At 24.0% G+C, this 27,224-nt stretch overlaps 9 protein-coding genes across 9 annotated transcripts; 5 read left to right on the top strand and 4 right to left on the bottom strand.

Moving 5' to 3' along the window:
• Nucleotides 1–687: 687 nt before the first annotated feature.
• On the bottom strand, nt 688–2,481 carry PCHAS_1235000 (zinc finger protein, putative; the record flags this gene model as incomplete). The annotated part of the gene is made up of 1 exon (XM_736986.2): nt 688–2,481. The coding sequence occupies one exon, from the start codon at nt 2,479–2,481 to the stop codon at nt 688–690; it is 1,794 nt and encodes a 597-aa protein (XP_742079.2).
• A 2,893-nt stretch (nt 2,482–5,374) lies between these two features.
• Nucleotides 5,375–10,636, top strand: PCHAS_1234900 (CCR4 domain-containing protein 1, putative; the record flags this gene model as incomplete). Its single annotated transcript, XM_737490.2, has 2 exons — nt 5,375–9,538; nt 9,641–10,636. The coding sequence occupies 2 exons, from the start codon at nt 5,375–5,377 to the stop codon at nt 10,634–10,636; spliced, it is 5,160 nt and encodes a 1,719-aa protein (XP_742583.2).
• Nucleotides 10,637–12,652: 2,016 nt separating this feature from the next.
• Nucleotides 12,653–13,140, top strand: PCHAS_1234800 (40S ribosomal protein S24, putative; the record flags this gene model as incomplete). The annotated part of the gene is made up of 2 exons (XM_738198.1): nt 12,653–13,006; nt 13,093–13,140. 2 exons carry the CDS (start codon nt 12,653–12,655, stop codon nt 13,138–13,140), a joined length of 402 nt encoding a protein of 133 aa, XP_743291.1.
• Nucleotides 13,141–13,843: 703 nt separating this feature from the next.
• Nucleotides 13,844–15,508, bottom strand: PCHAS_1234700 (protoheme IX farnesyltransferase, putative; the record flags this gene model as incomplete). The annotated part of the gene is made up of 1 exon (XM_738197.2): nt 13,844–15,508. The coding sequence occupies one exon, from the start codon at nt 15,506–15,508 to the stop codon at nt 13,844–13,846; it is 1,665 nt and encodes a 554-aa protein (XP_743290.2).
• A 2,434-nt stretch (nt 15,509–17,942) lies between these two features.
• On the top strand, nt 17,943–19,198 carry PCHAS_1234600 (V-type proton ATPase 16 kDa proteolipid subunit, putative; the record flags this gene model as incomplete). Its single annotated transcript, XM_016798973.1, has 5 exons — nt 17,943–18,012; nt 18,353–18,511; nt 18,698–18,777; nt 18,885–19,005; nt 19,128–19,198. 5 exons carry the CDS (start codon nt 17,943–17,945, stop codon nt 19,196–19,198), a joined length of 501 nt encoding a protein of 166 aa, XP_016654325.1.
• Nucleotides 19,199–19,707: 509 nt separating this feature from the next.
• PCHAS_1234500 (50S ribosomal protein L14, mitochondrial, putative) lies at nt 19,708–20,082 on the bottom strand (the record flags this gene model as incomplete). The annotated part of the gene is made up of 1 exon (XM_737286.2): nt 19,708–20,082. One exon carries the CDS (start codon nt 20,080–20,082, stop codon nt 19,708–19,710), a length of 375 nt encoding a protein of 124 aa, XP_742379.2.
• Nucleotides 20,083–21,015: 933 nt separating this feature from the next.
• PCHAS_1234400 (histone RNA hairpin-binding protein, putative) lies at nt 21,016–21,915 on the bottom strand (the record flags this gene model as incomplete). The annotated part of the gene is made up of 1 exon (XM_734616.2): nt 21,016–21,915. One exon carries the CDS (start codon nt 21,913–21,915, stop codon nt 21,016–21,018), a length of 900 nt encoding a protein of 299 aa, XP_739709.2.
• A 2,097-nt stretch (nt 21,916–24,012) lies between these two features.
• PCHAS_1234300 (conserved protein, unknown function) lies at nt 24,013–25,102 on the top strand (the record flags this gene model as incomplete). Its single annotated transcript, XM_016798972.1, has 4 exons — nt 24,013–24,040; nt 24,167–24,446; nt 24,605–24,658; nt 24,829–25,102. 4 exons carry the CDS (start codon nt 24,013–24,015, stop codon nt 25,100–25,102), a joined length of 636 nt encoding a protein of 211 aa, XP_016654324.1.
• A 730-nt stretch (nt 25,103–25,832) lies between these two features.
• On the top strand, nt 25,833–27,054 carry PCHAS_1234200 (secreted ookinete protein, putative; the record flags this gene model as incomplete). Its single annotated transcript, XM_016798970.1, has 7 exons — nt 25,833–26,111; nt 26,220–26,235; nt 26,329–26,415; nt 26,530–26,543; nt 26,649–26,711; nt 26,807–26,942; nt 27,029–27,054. 7 exons carry the CDS (start codon nt 25,833–25,835, stop codon nt 27,052–27,054), a joined length of 621 nt encoding a protein of 206 aa, XP_016654323.1.
• Between the last annotated feature and the right edge of the window lie 170 nt (nt 27,055–27,224).

Below are 27,224 nucleotides of genomic sequence, written 5' to 3'. Positions count from 1 at the left end.
AAATACAATATAGTAAAATATAAAAAATGACGTTAACATTTTCTCCCTTTTATTATTTCATATTTTAACTGATTTTTTTACATTTTTTCAAGTCCCATATTTATTTGAAAAAGCATATTATTCAGACTATGAAATATGCATTACAAATACAAGCTCCATAAAATGTATACAAAATAATATGCTCTCAATAATTGTTCTGTGCTTTTTAAATAATTGTACCAAACGGGATTAGTACCTGTATGGGTAATATTCCCTATATACAGTATTAGCTATAAAAAATTTATTTCATATTTTATATTTTATATTTTATTTTTATTTAATACAAGTTATATAATGCCATTAATGGCGTCAAATATAAATAGAATGGACACACTTTTAAATGTCTCAAAAAAGGAAATTTTTCTTTTTTAAATTATGTATTCGATGCATATCAATATACATATGTTTTGACAATAAAATAGTGTGAAAAACATACTAAACAAAAAAAAGGTATATACATATTAACGGCTGGATATAGCAAGCTTAATGAAGCTACGGTTTGAGCATCAAAAGGAAGAGATGAGCATCCCATTTTTATCACTTTCTTCATACTCCATTATTCTACATATATGCACATTATTAATTAGTGGGAATCCTTTTTTATGATTATGCTAGTTCAATTAAAATGAGGTGCATATGGTTGGTGTCTTATTTAAACATGTACATTCTTTGAAACTCAGACATAAGTAATTCAAAAAAAAGTTTTGTAATTTTTGAAAAGCCATATAAATCTTCCATAATATATGGGCAATATACTCTATGATTTTCTATCAAATTAAATAATCGTATAGCATATATTTTATTTGATATTTTTTTATTTAAATTTTCCTGAATCGATTCTTTTAATATATAATAATTAGATTTTCCCTTTAAAAAATATTTATCATCATCTGTATATTTGCATAGTTCTAACATTGCTTCATTTAAGGAACTTGCTTGTTTAATTTTATTTTCATTTTTTTCATTATCTTTATTTTTTTCTTTCCCATCTTCTAATTCGCTATCATCAGTTTCATCTTCCTTTAAATTATCACTTGATTTTTTTGAAAGAAATATTCCCTTCAATGTAGATTTAAAGGAAAAGGATTCTCTTTGTTTGGTTGTGCTTTCATTGCTTTTTTCTTTTTCGTCACTGGTATTTTCCTTTTCATCATTGGGTTCTATTTTTTCTGTATCATCCATTGATTTGTCTTCATCTTTGTTATGCCTATTTTTACTTAGCTGGTCTTCTACTTCTTCATATATTATTTCTCCTGCTTCATCAAAATGACCATTGACTAGAGTTAGTATTTGATTCAGGATTGGGTCCACCGTTTTTTCATCTTTCTCCTGATTCGCTGATTTATTCTTCGATGATCCAGATAAAAAATAGTCCATATCATTTGAATTAACTTCTATTAATAAATTGTATTTTTTTTCATTTGTTGAAAAATATGAATAGTCAGATATATTTACCTCTCTATAACAGTATTTACATGAAATAATGTGTTCTTTTGAATTATTTTGAGTTTCATTTTTGTATGTCCATCCTAATAATGAAATAATTTTAAATAAATTAATATCTTCATATTCATATGTTCTTAAATAATGCATAATTTTAATGTAAGCATTTATGTCTTCTTTTTCATGTGTTAGTTGTGGGGGTTCACTAGTATCAGACAGAATATTTATAAAATTATTTATATCAAATAAATTAAAATTTAAATTTTTAATATAATCAGCATCTATTATATATTTTTCCATATCTTTCTTATTTTGTTTTATATAATCAATAGACTTTTGAATAATATTTTCATTCTTTAAAAAAATTGGAATAAAATTATTTTTAAAAAAATCCAAGTATGAATTAAAAATTGTGAACTTCTTTTTTGTTTTATCATTGTGTACATGTTTTTTAATAATTAATATCATATCACTAATTGTTTTTTTTATATTTATCATAGGTATATGTAATAAAGATCGTCTAAGGATTTCACAATTATGTTTATATTCCCTAAGTAATTCTATTCGCTCTAACGAATTATTATCAAGTCTAAAAAATGATAAATCTATTAATTTATTTTTCCATGGACAACTATTAGTGTGTAATAAACATAAATCATTTATTCTGGTATACATAGAATATGCTCCCTTTTCATATATATATTTACATTGACACATTTCACATTCTATAGTAGATTCATTTTTACATACAAAGCCATTTCTAGCTAATATTAGTGAGCATAAATGTACAGGTTTACTTATCCATTTATTATATGTATTTAATCTATTTATATATGATTTTTCATTATTTATATATTCTCTAACATCTTTTATATGACCATCTTTTTCATCATTTAAAAATCGATTTTCTACACTAATTAATTCTTCATTTTCATTTTCTTCCTTTATTAATTTTATCTTTTCACCACTGTTTTCACTTTGATCACCTGAACTGCTCATTTTTCTCTTCACAATAAGCTAGCTTTTTATTCGGGAAAAAAAAAACATATATATAATATGTGTAAGAAGGTGAAGGGATTACAAAAAAGGAATGCAAATCATTTTGATTATATTATTTTTTTATAAAAAAAGCAAGCTCTCCCTGTTTGCTATGATATGAAGCTAAATATATATAAAGAAATTAATGAAATATATATTTTTTCGGAAAACATATTCATGTGTATTTTAAGTACCATTATGCAATACAGCCAAAATAGCTAACTAAAATTTGGCTATTTGTGAAAAAAAAAATGGTTGTGCATATTCTCGTAATTTACCTTACAAAGTCATAATAAAAATGCACATTATTTATCATATAAATTTATTATTTTCTTCTCTTTTCACATGCTTAATACACTAAAAATATGTCAATATAAAATACATATAGATATATTTTTTTTTGTTTTTTTATTTAGTGAGTGAATGTAAAAAAGGTACTCTTTAATATGAAATAGTATGAAGTTATGTATGCAATAAACAAAGTACATATTTTTTTTCATTCTTCCCTTTTTTTTATATATGATAATAAAAAATAAATAAGCCAATATATGTAGCCCCAAATAAATGCTTAAAAAAGTAATTTTATATAGTTACAATTATTTCTTTTTTTTTGGAAAATTAAGGGGTGAAAAAAATGTACAATGCTTAGTTAAAAAACGAGGGATTGTCTAACTTTACCAATATAAAAATAATTTTAAGCCATTTGAAAAGTAGTACTTATACCAATTCTTTTATGTATTTATTACTTTGTTATTTATATAATTAGAAATATGTATAGGAAGAGGGGAGAGAAAATTATATGAGAACCTAACCATCTATATGAGTACTACCCATTTCATGACAAATTTACACATATTAAACAAAGAATACATATCAATATGTTTACTCAAAAGGTGGAGGTATGTTGCGCATATATAATATTTATATATTTGTGATTGTCTCTTTACAATTTGAGCATCAAAGATAATAGTAATAATAGTGGTTAGATAGTACAAAGGTAAATAAGTATAAAGCATACAAACTTATCCTGGTTATCTATAAGTAAACGTGTATATAGTGGCAATAACATGCCTCGTCTCCTTTCTTTCATATATATGAAATCGATGTAAACGATAAGAAAATTATAGTTTGTAAACATTTCGATACATATAACATATACCACGAATTTTTCTAAAATATTCTATCTTTTGGGAAGCATATTGATATGCTTGTACTATTAATACATTTGCGTACATGTAAATTTTAAAAAATGGATATATTTCATGCATATACAAGGATTTATGCCTATAGAAAGGTATATATACATTGTACCTATACTTTATGTGTAGAGATGGATGATATTGGGAAATATAGAATAAAGAAAATACCATTCTTTGTAATTATCACACATTTAGTCATATATTTAAAAAAATAGCTAACAAAATATCAAAAAATATATATAGTGAAAAATAGTATTATTTCGTCATATTATGCTTATTTCTCCACATAATACCTATATGTATAGTATTTATTTATGGATTTCCATTTAAGCAATGTGTAAATATTCTTAAATTCCCCAAAAAATCGAAAAAAACGAAAATAGTACATTAAATATAGTAACCCCACATATAAGATAATTTCTTTCTATTAAGATTGTAATTATGTGCAAAATATATATATTGATAATATTTTTTTTTTCGGAAAATTTCTGAATTGTTAATAAAATTATGAACAGTACATGCATTCTTACCAATTGATAAATTATACAAAAATATGCTAAGTTTATTATTAAGATATATATATTTTTTTTACGGGATATAATTATTATGATAATATATACAAAGTATTACAAAAATAATTATTTATATTATATATGCTTTGTATTAAAAATATTTATTTTAATATTATTAATAATATATATGCTAATTTTAATAATAATGGAAAAAAAAATAATAGCACTAATATATTATGAACATTTGGAAAAAAATACCTTTTAAATTAATTTTATTAATTATTTTTAAAAGCGTATTTTTTCGTATTAAATACATTAGTTATTAATGGTTTTCATTGATCCTTATTAAGAAATAGTATATTATTTATATATATTTATGTTTGCTCATTTATTTATGTATTATTCGTTTATCATATATTCACATTTATATTGTTATCAAGTGTGCATGACTCTTAATTTTATTTTCCCTTTTTCTCCTTTTTTTATACTTTTTTAATTTTCTCTGATAATATTGTTAACCGTGTTTTGATATTTTTAATTTAATTGTGTATTATATATATTTGTATATTATCAAAAAGTATTTTTACATATGCATACGTAATTCGATTAGCTTTTGCAAATTAACTTTGTAATAAATAATTATATATATGTATTTTTTGTGTTTGCAATTTACTTTATATACGTATGCAACTCATATTTAGTGTATGCTTACGCGCATAGTTGTTTAAGCCCATCACCACTAAAAATAAAAAAAAGACGAAACATGGGGAAAAATACGAACTCGAAAGTATACTACACATTTTGTTTTTATTTTACAATAGGGAAACAAATAAACTATTGAAATTATTTTTACAATAAATGAAAATAGTTTATTGTGTAATAAGATATGATAATCTAATGGTGGACTTACCTTATGTTACGTTATTCGTGCTTTGTTGTGATATATTGTTTTTTTTTCAATTTTTTTTAATTTAAAGAAATTTAAAAATATAAATATTATTTTTCATTTTTAAAAATAATAACAAAATTTATGTGGAAAACATAAATATGTAAATAACCATATGCTTAGAAATCCTGTTTGTTTAGACATAAATATTGTCATTTAAGCTAGTTTTTTTTTTTTATTTTTTTTTCAAAAATATAATGGAGAATTTCTCTAAAAAGTTTTTCCCTTCTTTATATAAAAAAAATAAAGGTAACGAAATCCAAATAAGTAATAATAAAAGCGAAGACACAAGTCCAAAGGAAAATAATGATATATATAATAATAATAGTCCCGCAAAAATAAACGAAGAAAATATACTGAATTATTCTAATAATAATATATCAAATGATATAGAATATAATTATAATACAAATGAAAAATATAATCTACCACGTCAAGGAATTGGAACAACCGAATTAGTAACTACAGATACTCCTTCGTTTCAAAAAACAAATGAAGATGCTACTGACTTAACAGGGAATTGTAAAAGGGAAAAAAATATGACTAATTTAGAAAGGTCGAAAAATAATAACACTACTGATGATGCTAGTAAAGATTTATCTAAAAGTGATGATACCTTAATTAATGATTCTAAAAATCGAAAAAATAAAAAAGATAATATTACTGAAGTAAACAAATTGAACGATATAAATTCAAAACATGATGAGAAGGAAGTAAACGAAGAAGACACACAAAATTTGGATGTTCGTGATAAAAATCAAAAAGTTATAGAATCACAACGAAATCAAGGCAACAAAAAAAACAACATCAATGAAGACAAACATGATGAAGGAAATGAAAAAATGGAAAATGAGAAAAAAAAAACTAATAAAGAAAAAATAAAAAATATGGATAAAGATATAAAGGAAGAAAATTCAAACGGTTATAATATGGATGACAGAAATATTAGTATAAATGGGGAATATGTTGAAAATATGAACAATTCAGAAAATATTAATATTAAAAAAGTGCAAAAAAAAATAAAGGTTAAAAAAATTGAAATAAATCAAAATAAAAAAGAAATAGGTTTTACTAAACAAGGTGAAGTATATCAAGTAATAGAAGTAAAAGAAGAAAATGATGCAAATGTATGTAACCCAATAAGTAACGATATAAATAGTGGCATTATGTTGAATGCAAGTGATAAAATAATTAGAAATGAAAATAATATTGGAAATAAATCTCCTAATATTCCTATGAATACAAAAAATCAAAACATAATTTTCAACAATCTTAATAATGATCATATAAATATGAAATTAACGCAAAATAAAAATAATGTAACATATTACTACTCAGGGAATAATAATCAGAACCCCTACCTAATCGAAATTAATAATCCTAATAAAAACCTTAATGAATTTGAAAGTAATGCATATAAATTAGGTAACAATACTATCGATACAAACGAATGTAACAATGCCAAAACAAAACTTCAAACTATATATGCATCTAATAATATAAATACAAATTTATTGAATGATAATATGTTAAAACATGAAGGGATAGAAGAAACATATATGAATAATATAAATTATAATAATTATCCAAGTAATGGAAATATAAATATTATAGATACCCATGAAAATGTATCCACTATCTTAACAACAGATAATAATGCTCATAATTATAATCCCAATTATTACACAAATATGTTTAATGATTTGAATTATGGATCAAGATTAAATAATAATTATATATCACAAAATAGTAATGATGAAACTGCAATAAATGATGCAGATTCTTATAATAACTTTCCTTTTATGAATACAAAAATAAGAACTTCAGTTAGTAGTACATTATCAAATGGTCAAAGAAGTAGCATAATTAAAAATAGATATAATTGTATTGTTGATAATAAAAATAATCCAAATTTTGGTAATGAATTTTTTGTATATAATAATATAAATAATACATATAAAGATCCAGTTTCCAACAATGACAATCTTTCGAATCCTAATACTTCACATTATTCTGCTCAGAATTTTGAAAATTTTCCAATTGGAATGAATGCAAATGATAATAATATGCATACATCTGGTGTTCTAACTAATTCCTATTCATACATGAATCCATTTAATGCTGATAATTTATCTACATCTAAAAATTTAGACCATTTTATTAATTCGAATATCTCAATGTTTAATGGAAATATATCAGATAATATGCCAAACAGATTCATAAATCAACCCAACTTAAATTTTCCCAATTTCAATGAAAAAGAAAGAAACTCAAATCAGCATACAAGTGACGAATTTGTAAATGATATAAATTATAATGACTATGACATATATTCTGCATCTTCAAATTATGCCCACAATGCTTCTCAAAATAATAACTCGTACACTTACGGAATGAACAATATTTCAAACAATTCAAGACCCTCCTTCTTTCCCAATTATAATACAAATTTTAACAATGAAAGAACCTCGTTTTTGAATAAAAACACAACTGCAAATTTTGTTTTTAATAATATAAAAAGAAGTGATAATATTAATGATATATCAGATGAAAAAAATAAACTTTTAGATGTATTGAATTCAGCAAGATCTACTATTATTATAGAAAATGGTATTACCGATAATAATCAGTTGATTCCATCATTTGATATGCCTACCCATAACATAGAAACGAATGAAAATTGTGCAGAAAAAACGAAATCAGGATCTATATTTGATAAAAAAGAGGATTCAAAAAAAAATATACACACAGTTAAGATTAAAAAGGTTAATGCAGCAAATTTGGGAGGCCAAAATATGGAAAATGATAAAGATGGAAAAAACGGAGAAGAAAAAAATGATTGCAGCAAACAGAGCAAAGGTTCCCTTTTCGATATTGTTAAAAAGAAAAAATACGTTGCAGAAATAATTAGATGCGAATTAATATGGGGACCAGCAAAAAATAAAGAACCCATAACTCCAGTAGAAAATTGTGAATTACATCCAGTAGTAATTATAAAAGATGAATTAGGAAATTTATATGATGATGATGAAGATAATGAAAATAATCCAATCGGAAAAACAGTTAATATATTTTATAGATGGAGTAGAGGTCCTCCAAGAACAGTTTGTTTTTTTCATCCTCAAAAAATAGGACATATACAATGTACATTAACATTTCGTTGTTTCTGTTCATATGAATGTTTTATGAAAGGATTTGAGCATGTACATAAATATTACAAAAGTAATGGTTCTATAAATATACCATCCCATTTTAATTTACATACTTATGGTGTATCCTGTTCCTCATTTGATTGGGAAAATTATGATGGGAATATTGAATTTGATCAAACTCATTATAATGGTCTAATTAACTCTGGATTAGTAAATATATCAGGAAAAGAAAATTGGAAAGTTATTCATAATGAACGAAATTACATTCCTAGTTTAAAAGATGTAGGTCATCAAATAATGTTAGAAACAATGATTCTTGACAAAAGGGCTATTACATATAGTTCGAAAAGTAACTCTTCGGATTGTTGTGAGGATGAAGATTATCAAAATTCAGATCAAGAAGAATCATATAATAAATCCAACATTGATAACCTTAAAATGGATGAAAATTTTGATTCTAAATATGCTCAAAGCAGTACCAATCAAGACAGTGAAACTGAAAACCCACAAAAAAATAATGAAAAAAAGTTAAACGATTTTAATGCAGGTTCTATAGATAATTCTGACATAGCCAAAGTAGATAAAGGGGATCAAACTAGCACTTCACACAGCAGCCCGACACGAAATAACAAAATACGTGAAACCAATAGTGCCGACCTTAACATTTCAAATGTTGATTCACAAGTTAGTAGTACAATAGATACAACTGAATCTAGCGAAAAAGAACCCATTGCAGAAAAAACATTAGATTCAGATGAAAATAAAACGATACCTATAACTACACAAAATGAACTAGCCATTAAAAATGCAAAAAATCAAATAACTCCCGAAGACAATGCCAAAAATAAGAGAAACCAAATTGTAAGTAAAAAAAAAGATGAGGAAGGAAATAAAAAAATATACATATTAGATGATAAAATTTGGGATAGTATAAAAGATCCAAATATATATCATAAAATAATAACTGGATGTTGTATACCTAATATTCAGATAATGCCAAATAATAATAATATAACATCTTTTAAAAGTTTAAATTTTCCAAATACTACTAACCAATTTACTGTTATGACTTGGAATATATTAGCTGAAATTTATGGAACTGTTGAAGCCTTCTCTCATTGTGATCCATATATGCTTTCATGGTCCTATAGAAAGACAAAAATTATTCAAGAGATTCTTAACCACCGCCCAGACATTGTATGCTTGCAGGTAAGGAACTAACACTCAAAGGGTTTAGTATACATCTGTAAATTTTCATTTATTTGTTTCGTATTTTTTCTTATTATTTACTTCCCATTTTCAACCTTTTAGGAGATACAAAACGAGCACTTCCTCGAGTTTTTCAAACCATGCCTGAACCAGTACGAATACCAAGGTGTGTATAAACAAAAGACAAAAGAGATTTTTACTTCGCCTTCTGGAAAACATAAAGGAGGTAAATATACTATAGATGGATGTGCAATATTTTATAACAAGAAAAAATTCAAATTTGTTGAAATATATGCATTAGAATTTAGTAAACTGATAAAGGAAGGATCCGTAATTTCTCTTCCAAAAGAAGTTCAAAAAAATCCAGCATTATCAAAAGGATTATTAAAAGATAATATAGCATTGGTATTGCTACTTGAGTATGTACAAAATAACAAAACATATGAAGCTGAAAATTATGAAAATGAGAAAGATAAGAAAAAGATGGTGATTGTAGCCAATACACATATTATTGCCAATCCGGAAGCAACTTATGTTAAAATATGGCAAACACAAATATTAGTAAAAGTTATAGAATATTTAAAAATAAATTTTATACAAAAATATGAAATAATTCCAAGTATGATTATTTGCGGCGATTTTAATAGTACACCCAATAGTGCAGTATATCAATTATTATATAAAAAAAAATGTTGTCGGACCCATAATGACTTAAATTCAGATGAGCATGGCTTATTAGAATATCTTCCTATGTCTCATAATTTAAATCTTAAATCTGCATATGCTATTTCAAATTTTTTATCACAAACAATAAGTTCAGAAGAATCAATAAATAATATCATTATTAATAACACAATTGATTTGGATCGATTTGAACCCGCATTTACAAATTACACTTCAAATTTTATAGGATGTCTAGATTATATTTTTTATAACGATGAAGATTTAAATATTATATCAACTGTAAATATACCAGATGAAAATCAACTAATACAAGAATCACAAGTTTATCATTTGCCTACTTCTGCTTTACCAAGTCCAATTAGATCATCCGATCATTTTCCATTAGTTGCAAAATTTGAATTTAAATTTTTATAACATTATTATCCCGAAATGCTTATATATAGATAAAAGGAAATATATCGTACTCCCTTTATCCTTATTATATTTGGGGTGTCATATTTAACGGATTATTTTTTGCGTATATATGCAAAATTACAATTTTAGTAAAGACAAAATAAAAAGATTATTTTTTTATTAGTTAGCCATTTTTATGATGCATATAAAATTATTCATTATACTACATCCTGTTGTTTATTTTTCGTTTCCCTATTCACATGCATATTTTTTTTGTCGTTATAATTAAGTATATATATTGTTTATGAATTCGCAGTAATCAATGAGCTGCACTGTGTACATATTGTATGCATAGGTATTCAAGACATGCCAACGTGTTTTTTTTAAAATATTTATAATTTTTTTTGCACATATATTTTTAATTCCTTTTCGCTTTGCATGATATACATTCTTTTTCTTAAAGTTTTTAATAAGCCAATAAGGCATATTTTTTACGCAATCCTATTTGCCGTTTCGTAGCATGCTATTTTTATACCATCTATGCATATACATATGTACCCTAATATATGCTGAAAGAAAATATATTTCTATTTTTTTTTTTTTTTTTTTTTGTTTGTTTATTCTTTTTTTGTTCTATATTCATAATTTATTTGTAACATGTGAAATTTTTATTTTATCATGATTTCGTCTTTTAGTTTTTATTACTCATATATGTGTACAACCTTTTTTTTTTTTATAAATTATGTAAACACTATTTTAAAAATATTATTTTATTTACTTAAAATTGATTATAAAAATGTCTTTATTTTTAAAGCATTATATACTATCACACCATATTATGTCATATACCAATCAAAATATTACGCCTATACATTTGAAAGACAATAATTTTTTAAATAAAGCATGAACACCTTTAATAGTTTATGTTTCGTTCTTTAAATGGTTACCCTAAACATGTTTATAAATTAAATAATTTTTTTCCAACAATTTCCATCATACAAAATAGCTTTATGCTTGGTACTTATAAAATGGATATAAAAATGGAAAATGAACAAACCCATAAATACGCATTTTTTCAACAGTTCACTATTGAACTATATTTTATATTTTCATAATTTTAAAAACAAAAATATTTCTATATTTTTTACGTTTTTTGTATTTTTTATATTTTTTATATTTTTTTAAAATATCTCCCCCCCCCTTTCTATATACACCTTACTCACCTTATATACAAATAATTTTTTACAATTTTTTTATGCAGTTTTATCTTTTATAATTATTTCAAAAAAGGTGAAATATATATACAAAGCTAATTGACTAATTCTGATAAAACAACGAAAAATATGAAAGGAAAGAAAAAAAAAAAATTCATTTATTATTTATACCAATTGTAAAGGAAATATATTCCATACCTTCCCAATTTTTTAAGCTTAAAAAGTTGGAGGGAAAAAAATAAGTGCATATAAATATTTTGGTAAAATTAACGTAGCCTATTTTTTTTATGGGAAATATAAATTCTATAGTATGCATACAAGAGTCATATTGGGAATAAAGCTATTTTAAATAAATAATATGCAATAATGCTTATATATTATAACGTGAAAAAACGGGGTGAAAGGGAAAACCTTATAATTAAAGTTATCGTATTTTTTTGTAAATCCATTTTGGTTTTACTATGCTTTATTTATTTTTTTTTATATAGGCCCGCAATATATATTATACAATTTTATAGTTTATGTAAAGGCGGTTATTTACAAATAATTAATTTACCTAATAATATTTTACCGGCGTAAATAATTTATATATATGTATTTACATTTTTCGGCTTATAAAATTTATTTAATATATAATATTATAAATTAAAAAAAAATATATATAATTGTAAAATAAAAAAAATAAGAGAAATTACAAAAATAACGAAATAAAAAATTTATAGTTTCATACTGAATTATTATAAAGTTATGTAAACATATTTCTTTTCCATTAGTTTAAAAAAAAAAAAAAAAAACTTTTTAATAAAATAAATATTTATACAAAATGGCAGATCAATTTACAGTTCGAGTAAAAAAATATATGAATAATCCCTTGTTAAGAAGAAAACAATTTGCTTTAGAAATTTTACATCCAAATAAAGGGACTATATCAAAAAAGGATGTTAAAGAAAGATTAGCAAAAATGTATAAATTAAATAATGTAAATACAATCGTATTATTCGGATTTAAAGCTTTATTTGGAGGTGGAAGAACTAAAGGGTTTGGTTTAATTTATAACAGTGTTGATGCTGTTAAAAGGTTTGAAAAGAAATACAGGCAAATACGAGAAGGCTTAATAACAAAGGAAAACAAGCCAGGAAGAAGAGCAGCCAAGGAATTGAAAAACAGAAGGAAAAAGGTAAGCCAACCTCACTCTCAGCCTATGTACACAGTACATGTGGATGCATTATTATATATCATTTTTCTTTTCGTTTTCTCTCTTAGGTCCGAGGTACAGCAAAGACAAAAGTTTCTGGAGGAAAGAAAAAATAAACAAGCACATAATATATATTACTTTCCCAACTCTGTTGTTTTCGGAAAATTCCAATTTCGTGTATATATTATTTTTTTATCAATTACAAAAGTCCATGATTTTTATATATGTTTATTTTCTTTTATTTTAATTTAAATGTCTCTTATTGCTTAACAATGTATTTTAACCCCCTTGATGGGAACTCTCACAAAGTTTAAACAAAGAAATATAAGAGAATTAAAAGAACAAACATTAAATAAATTCTAAATAAATGCTAAATAAGCAACCCCATTTTCATTCCCTATGCTGTAAAAATCCTATCAGCATTTGAAACGGGGGATCATTATTCTACATTTCCATTCCCGTATACTAAATTGTGCAGGCCATAATATGCACAGTACAGTATATTTACACTTTTTATATTTCGAATGCATGTACCATCTTCCTTTCAATGGTAAACAGTTTTTATAAAATACAAATTATGTATTCATATAAAGAAAATAAATAAAATAAATAAAGTAAAGAAAAAAACAAAAACATGGTATATACTTATTTACTAAGTAAAAGATATGGTACAAAAGAAATGTAAAACGAAAAAACAGTACTCAATAATTATAGTATTGTTATTATTCAAACGGAAAAAAATTATTAAATGATATAAACTTTGGTATAACCAAAATAAATATCACGCTAAAATATAAAGTTTAACTTTGCATGTACAAATTATGAAAAGACTACACAAAATTTTAAGAGTCTTTTCTTAAACTTGGTGATTGGATGTTCTGAATAGTTCATATTATCTTGGGGTATCTTATGGATTTGGTTGTCACTAATTAATGCATCCCGTTTTGTATGTATACCATTTTTTTTGTCGGGTATTTGAGTGTGATAGGAAGATAAAGCTAATAATAAAATAATATGCCATAACGAATGCTTGAAGAATGATCTAAATCCCTTTTTAGAAGGGTTTTGAATAATTTGTTGAAATTTGTAATAAATAAATATATTTGGCATTAGGGATGTTAAAATATACATATAAGATGTATATCCACAAAAAAAAAACACAAAGGGAAGAGAAGATAATAAAATTAAATATGGTCTACATAATTTTGCTGTATATAATCCATTTTGGTTATCCTTAAGAGGAAACATTTTATATTTCCCTTTTAAATAATCTTCTTTATATAAATATGCTAATGAATAAAAATGTGGAAATTGCCATAAAAGTTGAATTGAAAATAATATCCAAGCTTCAGGTATAAATAAATTTTGTTCAACCGCTACACATCCCATTAACATAGGTATCGACCCAACTATAGATCCGACATGTGTATTATATGGCGTTTTTCGTTTTAGTGGGGTATATAAACATGTATATAGTAAAATATTAAATAAGCCTAAAAATGATGTTAAAGGATTATTAAAATAATATAATAATGAACAGCCAATTGCAGCAGTTGAACAACCAAATATCTTTGCATGTGTTAAAGATATTTTCTTATTGTTACAAGCCAATGGTCTTTTATTTGTTCTATTCATTAATTTGTCAATATCTTTTTCAATAATTTGATTAAATGTGTTAGCACTACTACTACATAAAAATATCCCACATGATAATGACAAAAGTTCAGATATATTATGTCCACCTAACATGAAATATCCAAATGTGCTATTTATTGTTACCCATAAAGTTAATTTCGATTTTGATAAATCTAAATAATTCTTTATTGTTAATTTCATTAAATCAATGTTTGATTTTTCTTTTTTTTTTTCATCATCTTCTATATTATACCATTTTTCATTTATATTAGAATTTTCTATCAAGCTTTCTGAAATCATTTTTCCAACTGAATTTATTTTGTTCATATTAATTTTGTCACTCATTAGTACATAATTTGGGTTTACTTCATTTTTTACTTTATCAGACTGAATAAATGATGCATATACATTTTTATTTACATTTGGTATTAACTCTATGCTACATTTTAGAGGTATGTCCAAGCCACTCTTTTCATTTTCTTCACCACATTTATTTTCATTTTCATTTTCTATTTTTGTTTTATTATGCTCACAAAAATTGTAATAATTTTGTGTAGCTATATTAGTCGAGTGGGATTTCTTCCCATTTAACACCCCCTTATTAAAATGTAATAATCCTCCTATAGTACTACTATTTATAATATTTTCATTTTGATGGGCCTTATATTTTACAAATTTGTTTAATGCATTTTTATTTTTACAGTTATTATAAGTATAGTATATTGGGTATTGCAAGTTGTAACTCCTTTCATTTCCTTTTACTCCCACAAAAGTATTATGCCATCCTATTTTGCTATGCTTATTCCGCACATACATGACAAACTTGTTTTTTTTTGCATTTATAGGCATTCTTTTCTCATTTTTATATCATTCTTATCTCGCTAATATATCATCCTTTTTTTGTATATATAATATATGCATATAATCATATGCTCATATAAATACGTAATTATATATACATATATTAACGTCAATAACCTTATATCGTACACTTTTTTCGTTCATTTTTTATACAAACAGAATTTATATGTACTTTTCGTAATAATATTAAGATAAATAATTGCTAATTTTTTGTAATAATGAAAAAATCCATAAAATAAATAAATATATATATAATAGTTAGATTTGTTTTACTATTCCTGTGCAATACTAAAAATGTAAATACACTGCAATAGGCGAATGCCTTAAAGGGATATAGCATGTCGGGCATAAATTTTGCATGATACAAAAAAATAAAAATACTATAGTCCATGTTTTTATTTTTTTTTAACTTTTGTTAATTTATACAAAAAGGAATATTAATTGCATATTTTTCCTTAAAATATGTCAATTCATAAAAAAAACGCACACAGTGCAAAAAATTAAAGTATAATTTTTTAGAAATATTGATATATTACTTTGTAATTATTTCTTTGCAACTTTTCTTGTTTTTTAAGATTTGCTATAAAATATTTTTGCCTCCATTTCTCTCCTACAACCTTATATATCCAATAAGTCCCACATTTTACAGGCATATAAATTTTCAAAATAAAAGGCCAAAATTATTTTCCTTTTATTTTGTATAAGTAAAATAAACGATTAAGAAATGTTGATAGGGGAATGCTTACACACCCCACTATGTACAAACATACAAATTAAATGGTGATATAGGCAAAGGAGGATACCAAATAATGCTTATGAAAATGTATTAATGTAAGGTTTGTATTTATAAGGGGGACATATTATTATTTTATAATTATTTATATGATTTATGTATTGTATTGGGGATTATAGTAAATTTGGTTAGCACTGTAAATTACTATTTCCCATTATTAACTTTCAATTGGGTACATAATTATAATTGGAACTAGCGATAGTTATATTTTTTTTTTTTAATTGAATATTGTCTATTTTATATGCAAAATAGCTATATTTTTTTTTTTATTAAAAAAATAAAAATTCAAAATAAAAAATGTTGTGCATATTTATATACAGCTCACTGAGTATTCCTATTTTATGATAATATAGTTTTCGTTTTATTATTGTCATATTATCATAATTTAATAAATTATTTTCCATAAGAACATTTTTAGTAATACGAATTTGATAGTAGTAAAAAATAAGCAATAAATAAACAATCGTAAGAAGAAATTGAAAGCTGTATATATGCAAACTAAAATAATAACTTTTTTGACTTAGCCTATAGCCAGCTAGCGAAAAAGAAAAAAAAATAATTAAAGTTTTTTTTTTTTGTATCATTAAATATTAGACCTCACACAAATATATAATACACTAAAATATAGATAAGAATGTATTTATGTGTGTATATGGTAAAGCATTGTAAGTAGTTTGACTTTATTTAAATACACACTCCTTTCGCTCCTTCTTATTTTCCAAACATGATAATGCATAAATAAAATATATCATAATATAACATATGCAATATGTTACAAGCCCACATTATAAGTAATTCAAAAATATAAGAAGTACTATTACTGTAAATTGTATGTAATATGTTCTTATATCTCTATCGTCCATATATATAATATTATATATATGTTATATGCATATAATATAATTATTGTCAAAGCATATGATTATTTTTTTTATTATCTTTTCCCCTATATCCTTTGACTTTTTGTGTTGTCCATAATTCATACATAAAATTTTTTATTTATAAATTGCTTTTAAATACGATTAAATAAGAATTGAAAATAAAAATTAAAACAATAAAATGCTTGAATAGTTTTCCAATGGATATTTCATTTCCCAATGCAAAGAATTTACATATTCATAATAACTATTAAATGAAATAATTTTTACTTTTTTTTTTTTTTAATATTTATCTGATAATAATAAAAAAATAAAAAATAAAATAAATATATATTAAAAAATTAATGCATGCGAACAAATTTTTTTTTCCTCAATCTTTGCTTAATATATACATACTAATGATATATCATAATTTAAATATATATATATATGCATAATAATATTTTTATCGTACTGAATTACATATTTAATATTTTCATTTTTTATATTTATATTTTTCATATTTTTCCATATTTTCATATTTCCGCACTTATATACGCAAGCATATTATTTTAATATATATTTTTTTTTATGTAAAATCTATGCTATATATATTATAAATTATCAGAAAGTTCTTATATTTTGCAATATATAAAATATTATAAATTATATTTTTAGGAAAATAGTTATAATAGTTATTATACATTTTAAAATAATACCACACATAATATATAAAAATAATCTTATTTAATTTGATTTTTTTGTTTCCAAAATGCGAACATGTGATCCAAATTCAGCCTTTTTTGGGTTTATGGGGATTGCAGCATCCTCTATCTTTTCAAGTAATATATTTTTTTCCTATTAGTTTCCATGTGTATATATATATTTAAATGTTTTTATTTAAGTTTTATTTCATATATCAATATTTATATTGTTATATTTATTTACTTATGCATATACCTTCATAAATCATCAGTATGCTATTTATGCTATATTACTGTTCTGCTATTTGTATATGTATATGCAAAAAATGCCCGTGATAGTTTATTTGCACATTGCTACTATTTCAGTATAAGTTTTCATTCTTAATATGTGCATATGTATGTGTCATTATTATGTTTGTGCATATACCGTATATTATTTATTATCATTGCTTATCATTTCTTCCTTTTTCAATCGCAGATTTGGGAGCAGCCTTCGGTACTGCTAAAAGTGGAGTAGGAGTTTGCAGTGTTGGTGTAATGAGACCAGATTTAATCATGAAATCAATTTTACCAGTTGTTATGGCCGGTGTTCTTGGTATTTATGGAATTATTATGTCTATCATTATCTCCGGAAAAAGTTAGTTTAATATATATATATAAAATGAAATAATCAAGTATATGGATAAATACCTTATTATTTAAACTTTTTATCCGACCTAAATATATTTTATACCATTACAGTTTTTATGTTCGATGGATATAAATTCAAATTTATATGCTTACTTCACATTTCACTATATGCACATTTTCCTTTCTCTTATAGTGTCACCCGCTGCTAGCTACTCAAGTTATTTGGGATACACACACTTAGCATCTGGTTTAATAGTCGGACTAAGCTCATTGGTACGCTAATGACGAAAAACGAAACAAAAGCAAGAGATATATTTCGCATCATGCCATACACAAATATATATGCACACTCATTTTTCCATTTTTCTATTTCAATATAGGCTGCCGGTTTGGCTATTGGTATCGTTGGTGATGCTGGTGTAAGAGCAAATGCCCAACAAAACCGATTATTTATTGGAATGATTTTAATCTTAGTTTTCTCTGAAACTTTGGCCTTATATGGTAAGTTTTGATTAACCAAAAATGAATGTTATAAAATTTGCAAATATATTCATAATTTATATAATATTCCTATGCAAATAACACATATATTTATACAATTTTTTTTATCATAATTATTGTAGGTTTAATTATTGGCATTTACATTTCCTTATCAGACGCAAGCAACTTATGTACGCCTTACAACGTCGCTTAATTGGGGCGTATATGCATATGTGTGTGTATATTTATTTATTTATTTATTTTCGTAATTATATTTTTTTTTTTTTTAAAAACAATAATCGAGAATATAAACTTAACCTAAGATAATACGTTGATAGAATTACTGTATAACTAAACCGAATAAAGAAAACATAATAAAGTATTTACTTTAATTATATATAATTTTTTTATTTTTTTGCAATGCTTTAAATTTGGGTTGCTAAACAAAATGAAATAAAAACAGCATATCCAAATATGTACTACATACTACATATGCGGTTTATGCTTACTAAAATGTAACATAAAAAATGAAATAACGACAAAACAATAAAATAACATTATTTGTAGTCGTCGAAATTAGATATGTATGTGCATAAAAAAAAATAATAATAAAAATTATTTTACAAAATAGTGGTAAATATATATACGCTCGTCTAAATATTCTTATGTAAGGGTGTAGCACATATTTATTTTTTTCGAAACAAAAAAAATTTAGAGTATACTTTAAAAAATGTATCTAGCCAAATTTCTGCAATTATGTCTCGTTTCCATAGCAACTGGTCCTTTTATTTTTGTGGCTTTTAATTTATTTTTTGATATCATAACAAAAGCATTATCATCAAATTTGATGTAACTACCATCTTTTCTTTTTGTTTCTTTTTTTCTTCTAACAATAATTCCTTTGGGTGTTTTTTCTGAAATTCCACATTCAGAAGTTTTATCACGTATTGATACTCTAATTCGATCTCCTATTTTTCCAGTACCCCATTTATTTTTTCCAATTCCAATTATGCATGCCTTTATAACACCGCTGTTATCTGCACACCTAACAATAGATTGCCTCCAAAGGCCACACAAAACATTTGTCAATTGTATCATTAATTAAGATCTTAATTCACACACACATGGGTAAACATGCGTATATCCAATATATGCATATATTACATGGGCTATTATTTTTTTTTTTTGGAAACTTAAAGTAGTAATAATCCGAGCCCCACTGTTCTCTTATTTATAGCATTAAAAATGCATACAAAATAATATATCTCTTATTTTTTTAAACTCTTTAATTAGATAAAAATGTTTTACATTATATGGAAAATACAATAATTATTAAAAGAATATTTTTTTTAATTTTATCAACTAAATTATTCAATTTTTTATTAAATATATTACTATTATATGCATATTCATGCACGAGTAAAAAATATTTTTTTTTAAGAGCAGGTAGCTAATATATACGTATTTGGCCAAATACGAATAACCGCCATTTTATTATATAGAAAATAAATATATAAAATTCTACAAATTAATTTTAATATAAAATATACTATATATGACAAAAAATTTCAAACAATAAAAACGGTATATTTACACATAACTATCTTTTCTTATTAATCAAACTAGTATTTACTAGCCTGCTTTACTCAAAAAATTATTACATACTTTTTTTTTCTCTTTAAATGTATAAGTGTTATATATGAAAGCGTAACCTACAACATAAGATCCGCTATCACTAAGAAATGTGCATATTTATCATAAAAGTTTACAAAAAAAAAAAACAAAAAAATAATAATGTATAATAAATTATGTAGTCATACGAATATTCATTATTACATTTATGTAGAATTAATAAAATTTATTTATGTGCCCATTTGTAATATGCCTATTTACAAAGGAGCAAAAAAAACATAAGCACACCATATATTATGCCTATGCTTATGCATGATTAAGGGGGCATATAAATTTATATGCACACACAAAAAAACAAAAAGTTGCAAAAATTTCAGGCTACACATACATAGTTAGAAATTAAAAATGTCTTTTCCCCTTTCTATAGTTACTATTTTTTTTTGTATTTGTAGAATGTAAATATTTTGATGCTTGTATTTCTTGCTTATTCATATATTCTTTTAGAATATCTTGGCTAGTTCTAATTTCCCCATTTTTATTATTACCATTTTCATAACAGCTATTAAATTTTTTATTTAATTTTACGGTGATAGTTTTTTGCTCCTTTTTTTCCTTTTTACAATTTAAATTTGGGTCCCTTGCCATAATATAGAAACTATTATATGCGTCAAACAAGTGTGCATATTTGGGGGTATATTTTTGTTGTAATGAATATAGACATTTTTCTAAATAATTTTGCTTAATAATTATTAACTGGTCATTTAATATAGTTCCACTAAAATTTTGAGGGAGAAAAAAAAATGGCTTTTCTATTATTCCACTATTTGCGCAAATATTTGTATTGTTATTTTGTTCAGGAATTAATAAAATATTGTTCACTATAATTTCTGAACATTGTTCATTTTTTTTTTTTAAATTATTAATTTCCACCTGACTTAGTTCAAGTAATTTTAATTCTGATAAATATTTATTTCGGTCTGCAAATGATAAGTTACATATATGTTTATAAACATATTCAGGCATATTACCCCATGCATGTATTTGTTTTCTCCATTTTTTCATTTCTTTATTCCATTGTGATACGCTTAATTGTTTATTAATTCGAGGTGTTTCAGGATGCCAATCATTTTTTAAATTCGGATTTCTCTTATTTTTTGGTATAGCTTTTATGTACCGTTCATACGATATTAAACGTTTTGTTAAATTGATATTTTTAAGTCTTTGATTAATTTGGGATTGCTTCAATTCATTGTTTGAAAATTTATTATGGAATCTTTGGAAACTTGATGCATCATTCATTTCATGATATTACAATATAGCTATCTTCGAAAAATTAGAAAAAAATTAAAATGAGTTTATAATATAGTATATAAAACCCTTTTTGTGACTCTTCAACTTAATAGAATTATATTTTCTTACACATGTTTCATCTATACATATTTCTACGTTATTACACAGAGTAAAAAAAAATAATAAATAAAGCTAGCCAAATATTTTATTATTATTTTTGTTTTTCCATAAAATATTCAAAAATTTTATTTTCTATTTTTATGATTTTAAAAACTTTCATTACGTGAAATAAATATATGCTAATATATCTTGGTCATTTTTTTTTCACACAAAATTTTATATTTTACCATTTCGGTATGCTGAAAAAAATATACTTATAAACTAGCCTTTCTCATTTCGCACTCATCATGAATTCGAAAGTGCATTTCTTATAGAGTGTAAGAATAAGTTATATTTTCAAAAATGGAAATTAACTAGCCTTTTAGCAAATTAAATATATTTTAATATATGTAGAGTTGTTTGACTACGATTTTTACAATTTTATCTTGTTTTTAAATATACTTTTAGGATTCCTAAAAAAATATGAACATACCATACAGAACAAGCTTATAAAAACAAGAGCGAAAAACAAAAAGAATGTTCTTTTATTTCCTTAAATATATATAGCCTATACCGTCCGTGATAATTCTCAATCATAAATAACTCTCTGTATATTATTTACTTTGTGTGCATTCTTGGCATTATGTAATTTTATGCTTTTATAACTATATATTTTAACTTTGATATTATTTCAGTAATATATCTCATGTGTGTAAAAAATGCGTGTTTCGAAAAGTAGAATGGATAAGTAAATAAAAAATAATTTATGCTACTCTCTATTTGTGTAGAGTTATAGCGTTGTTTTTTCTATACAACCTTTTAATAACAGTATTTGTGATGAGAAATAGAAAGGATATATTTGTCGAAATATTTATATATATAATAAATAGACGCATTAGTAGCATATTCCTTTTATATGCATTCTATATAGCTTTTACTAAATGTGTATGAAAAAAAAATTAATCTCATTACACGATATACTACAAAAAAAGAGGAAATTGTTATATAAATAGATAGACTTATTATTGTTTTAAAAATTTATTTGGCATGTAAATATATATTTATATGCTTATATATAGTCAGTTAGTTATTCCAATAATTTTCAAATTAAATTGCGATTTTTAATCATAAACCAATTTTTTCTTTATTTTTGGAAACACATTACAAATATTCTTGCACACATAAATGCATTTGGCGTGTTAACAATATAATTCTTAATATCTACAACATAGTTATATTTTGTTATTATAATTATATTTTTTTTTATTATTTTACATTAACAAGCAATAAAATAAAACGACATTATGTTTCATTTGGCTAACTAAAACAGTAAATAGCTTTTTTGAAAAAAAAAAAAAAGACATAATTTTTTTTTACAACCTACACACCATTTTTATTAGCAATAATAAATAGCTAAAATGATAAAACTTTCGAACGTGATAAATATCGGAAAAAAATCCTATTTATTATTTTATATTTTCCTTTGTTGATTTTCATTTAATATTTCTGTAAAGGATGAATTATAAAAACAGATTGAGGATAAATGAAATAATAAAACAAAAACATCAAATTAAGCACTTTAAAAAATTTTGTTATTTTTAATATAATATGTTTCATATTTTTTGAGAAAATCTCTTATATTTTATTCTTAAAAAACTTAAAACCATCATCCCATAGTATATGTATAAGTTTGATATGTAAAAAAGTTTTTCCACATATTTTTGTTCTAACCAATTAATTTGATTTTATGTTCTTCATTCTGTCTTTAAGTGGTTCAAAATATCTTATTTTTGTCTATTTTTTATTTAAATAATTTTTTAATCATAAGTTTTGTTCTTCATTAATTTAAATATTTTTTTATATTTTATTTTTTACACATTTTTCCCAATTTTCTTTATTCTCTAATTTTTCTAAATAATTTCATATGCTTATTTGGCTTATTATTTTACCCATACTTCAACCATTAAAATATTAATTCATTTCATCGTCCATTTTTTGCTATTAATAATGGATTCTACAAGCTCTAAACATAGCGGTAAGGGAGAAAAAAACAAGCACACAAGGAAAGCATATTTATCCATAAGATCCTACATATGTATACATATTCATAATTTTGTTCATTTTTTTTTTTACTTTTCCTATCCCATAATAATTCCTAAAGACGGTTTAATGGAGGACCAAAATGCACCATCTCGTGAATTATCATCAAAAGGATCGATAAAGTTGAACTCCAAAAGTCAATCCCATATTTCAAGTAATGTAAGCGCCCCACAAAATGCAGATGATACTGAAGATGTTCTTCTTACCCAAAAAAAATCTGAAACACCCGAAACAAGCCATGAAAGTTTTGATATCAATGAAGACAAAGAAATTAGCTACAAAAGGTTCATACAAAATGCTCGTGATGAATATTCTGTTCAACAAATGGAGAAATTTTTAAAGTAATACGAAAAAAATGTCCAAAATTAATAAAAGAAAATAAAAAAATATTCCAGCCAATTGCATATACATATATCATTCCACCCTTATGTGCATAAATGCAATACTTGCTTTTTTTAACTCTTTAAACTCATATTTATTTTTTACCATTTTTTAACAGGCATGGGATTGCAGATAATGGGATGAGAATGATGACAACAGACACAAGCTCATGGTTGGTTACTTAAGAGACATTATTATTACATATTCATATATTTTTTATATATTAATAAAAATGCATATATACTTAATTTTGTATGAGTGGATAAAATGTGATACGGTAGTATATATTTATAAATATTTTGAGAATTTTGTTTTAATTTATTTTAATTTTTGAATTTCTAGGTTATATGATTATTATAAAACAACTAAAACCCCTGCTCCTTGTTGTGTAAAAGAGCTTACCCCAAACACAACAATTGATTATTATTACTATACTACCCCATTTCAAACACAGATAGGAGATATTAATTTAACTATGATGCATAGTCAGGTTAACTTTGAGGACGGTACATGCACACCTGCTGATCGAGTCTTCAAAATGCATAAAATTACCCCTGAAATGACTAAACAGGCTATGTTAAAATCTTTAAAGTATAAATATGAGTATACAAGTTAGGTTTGAATTTAAGGACCCCATATGAAGGAATATTGAAAAAGGAGGGGATCAGTTTAAATAACAGCAATACTAATATTGCGGTAATGATCTACAACTTTGATTTTTTTTTAAGTATGTATTTTTTTGTTTTTACTTTTTCTATTTTATTTTTCGATATTTTCAATAACTTTATATTTTGAACTATATACCAATCTAAAATGTTCTATATGAATAACTATCATTTTGTATGATTCCATTTTTCGCATGGTTTTCCATTTCGCTATTTTAATATAAAGTGAGCTTTTCTTCATGTGCAAAGCATGGAAAGTTAAGCTAATTGATTAAAACTGTGAACCCGTTTGAGCAGTATTGGGTGTCTTATTGGATTTATTTTTTCACAGAATATATTACGTCCATTATTTTTATTTTCTTTTTTGTGGGTAATTTATAAAATTCTATATTATTTTCATTTTATCAAATTTAGGAGAAATAAATATATACATTATATGGCCTAGTTAAATGTATGTACACTTCCTTTTTCTGTATTTTCTTTCCTTCATTGTTTTATACTATAAAAATATATAAGAATAAAATAAGGCATATATATGTCTCTATAATATTTATTATTATTTCGTTTGTTTTTTTGTGCAATTGTTCTATTGTGTATTTTTTTATTTTGTTTGAATTTTGAATTATTCTTAATTTCACGTAATATACGTAATCTTTATCATTTCACTAACTATTTTAAAAAATGAACAAATTATTTTATTTTTTTTTTTGTTTTTTTTTGAACATCTTTTTTAATAAAGTATGTTGTGAGAAAACGGCGCTGTTGCCTTTTTCGGATATTATGTCAACGGTGTCAGATATAGCAGATGTTATTTCACCAAAAGGGGAAAATGATGTCGAGCCAACTTCAGAACCGCTTACCCGAATTAATTTAAAAATTGTTCCTTCAAAAAAACTAAATATCAGTAAGAATGATATGGTGTTCTTATTATCAGAGCTCAAACAAGAGATTAGGAGACAAGTAAAAAAAAATATGCACACACACATATTATGAATCTACTTGCAAAGATATATATAATTATTGATACTAATTTTCGACGATACATAATGTTTTACTATTTTTTTGTAGGTCAGTATATTAGAAGGTAGAGCCAAAAGGATGCACAAAAATAAGCTTTTATAAAAATTTAGAAAAAATGCACATATCCATATGGTTTCATATATTTTTATTACAACAGAAGAATTAGAAGAAAAGGAAAGGAATCGACGAAGATCTTCATCCTTATGGTCAACTAATCAAGCTCCAGTTTATGTTCCCGAAGAAGGTAATACATTATACTATTTTTTATAAGATAAATATTTTGTTGTCTTATATTTATTCATTTATTTTTATCGCCTTTAAACAAATATTTTTTAAAATGCTTTCTAAAAATTTTTAGGAGATGATAAACAGGTTTATGAAAATTAAAATGGAAATAAAATATGCCTTTTATTTTTTTGCTTATAAAAAAATTAACACATATGCATTTATATAAAAATTTACAACACCATTTTATAGATTGAAAATATTGATGATACAGAAAAGGAAGAGATAGAAAATTTATTGGACTCTTTAAATAAGGCAAGCTATATATAAATTTCTATATTATATTTTTTTATAAGTTAAATTGAGATAATATATATATGCACATGGATATACATATTTCACATGTTTAGATTGGAAATGATGAAGATGAGAACAATTTGGATAATATTTCTTTTGATATAAAAATTAACAAAGACAAAAAATTAGAGGATAACCAAGAAGACTTTATAAATTCTTCAAGATTTAAACAAGCGTCTTTCAGGAATGGTATAAAATAATAATTTTTTTATAACTTGTCTTTGCTCACTTTTTATTTAAAATTTTTCTTTTCTTTTTTTTTTTTATACAACTAGGCCCTATAACACCTCAATCACCGTAAAAACGGGATGTCCGATTTGGTAAATTTTTTCCTACATATTTCTTCCTCTATTTTATGTCTATTTAAAAGACTTATAAATTTATGAAGATAATATATGAAGGCATTTTAATTATTTATAATGATTATATATTTTTTTTTTATTCATTGAATATCATTTAATTTTGTTGTTT

This window comes from Plasmodium chabaudi (assembly GCF_900002335.3).
Source record: "Plasmodium chabaudi chabaudi strain AS genome assembly, chromosome: 12".
NCBI lineage: Eukaryota > Apicomplexa > Aconoidasida > Haemosporida > Plasmodiidae > Plasmodium > Plasmodium chabaudi.
This window is presented reverse-complemented; position numbering and strand designations above follow the sequence as displayed.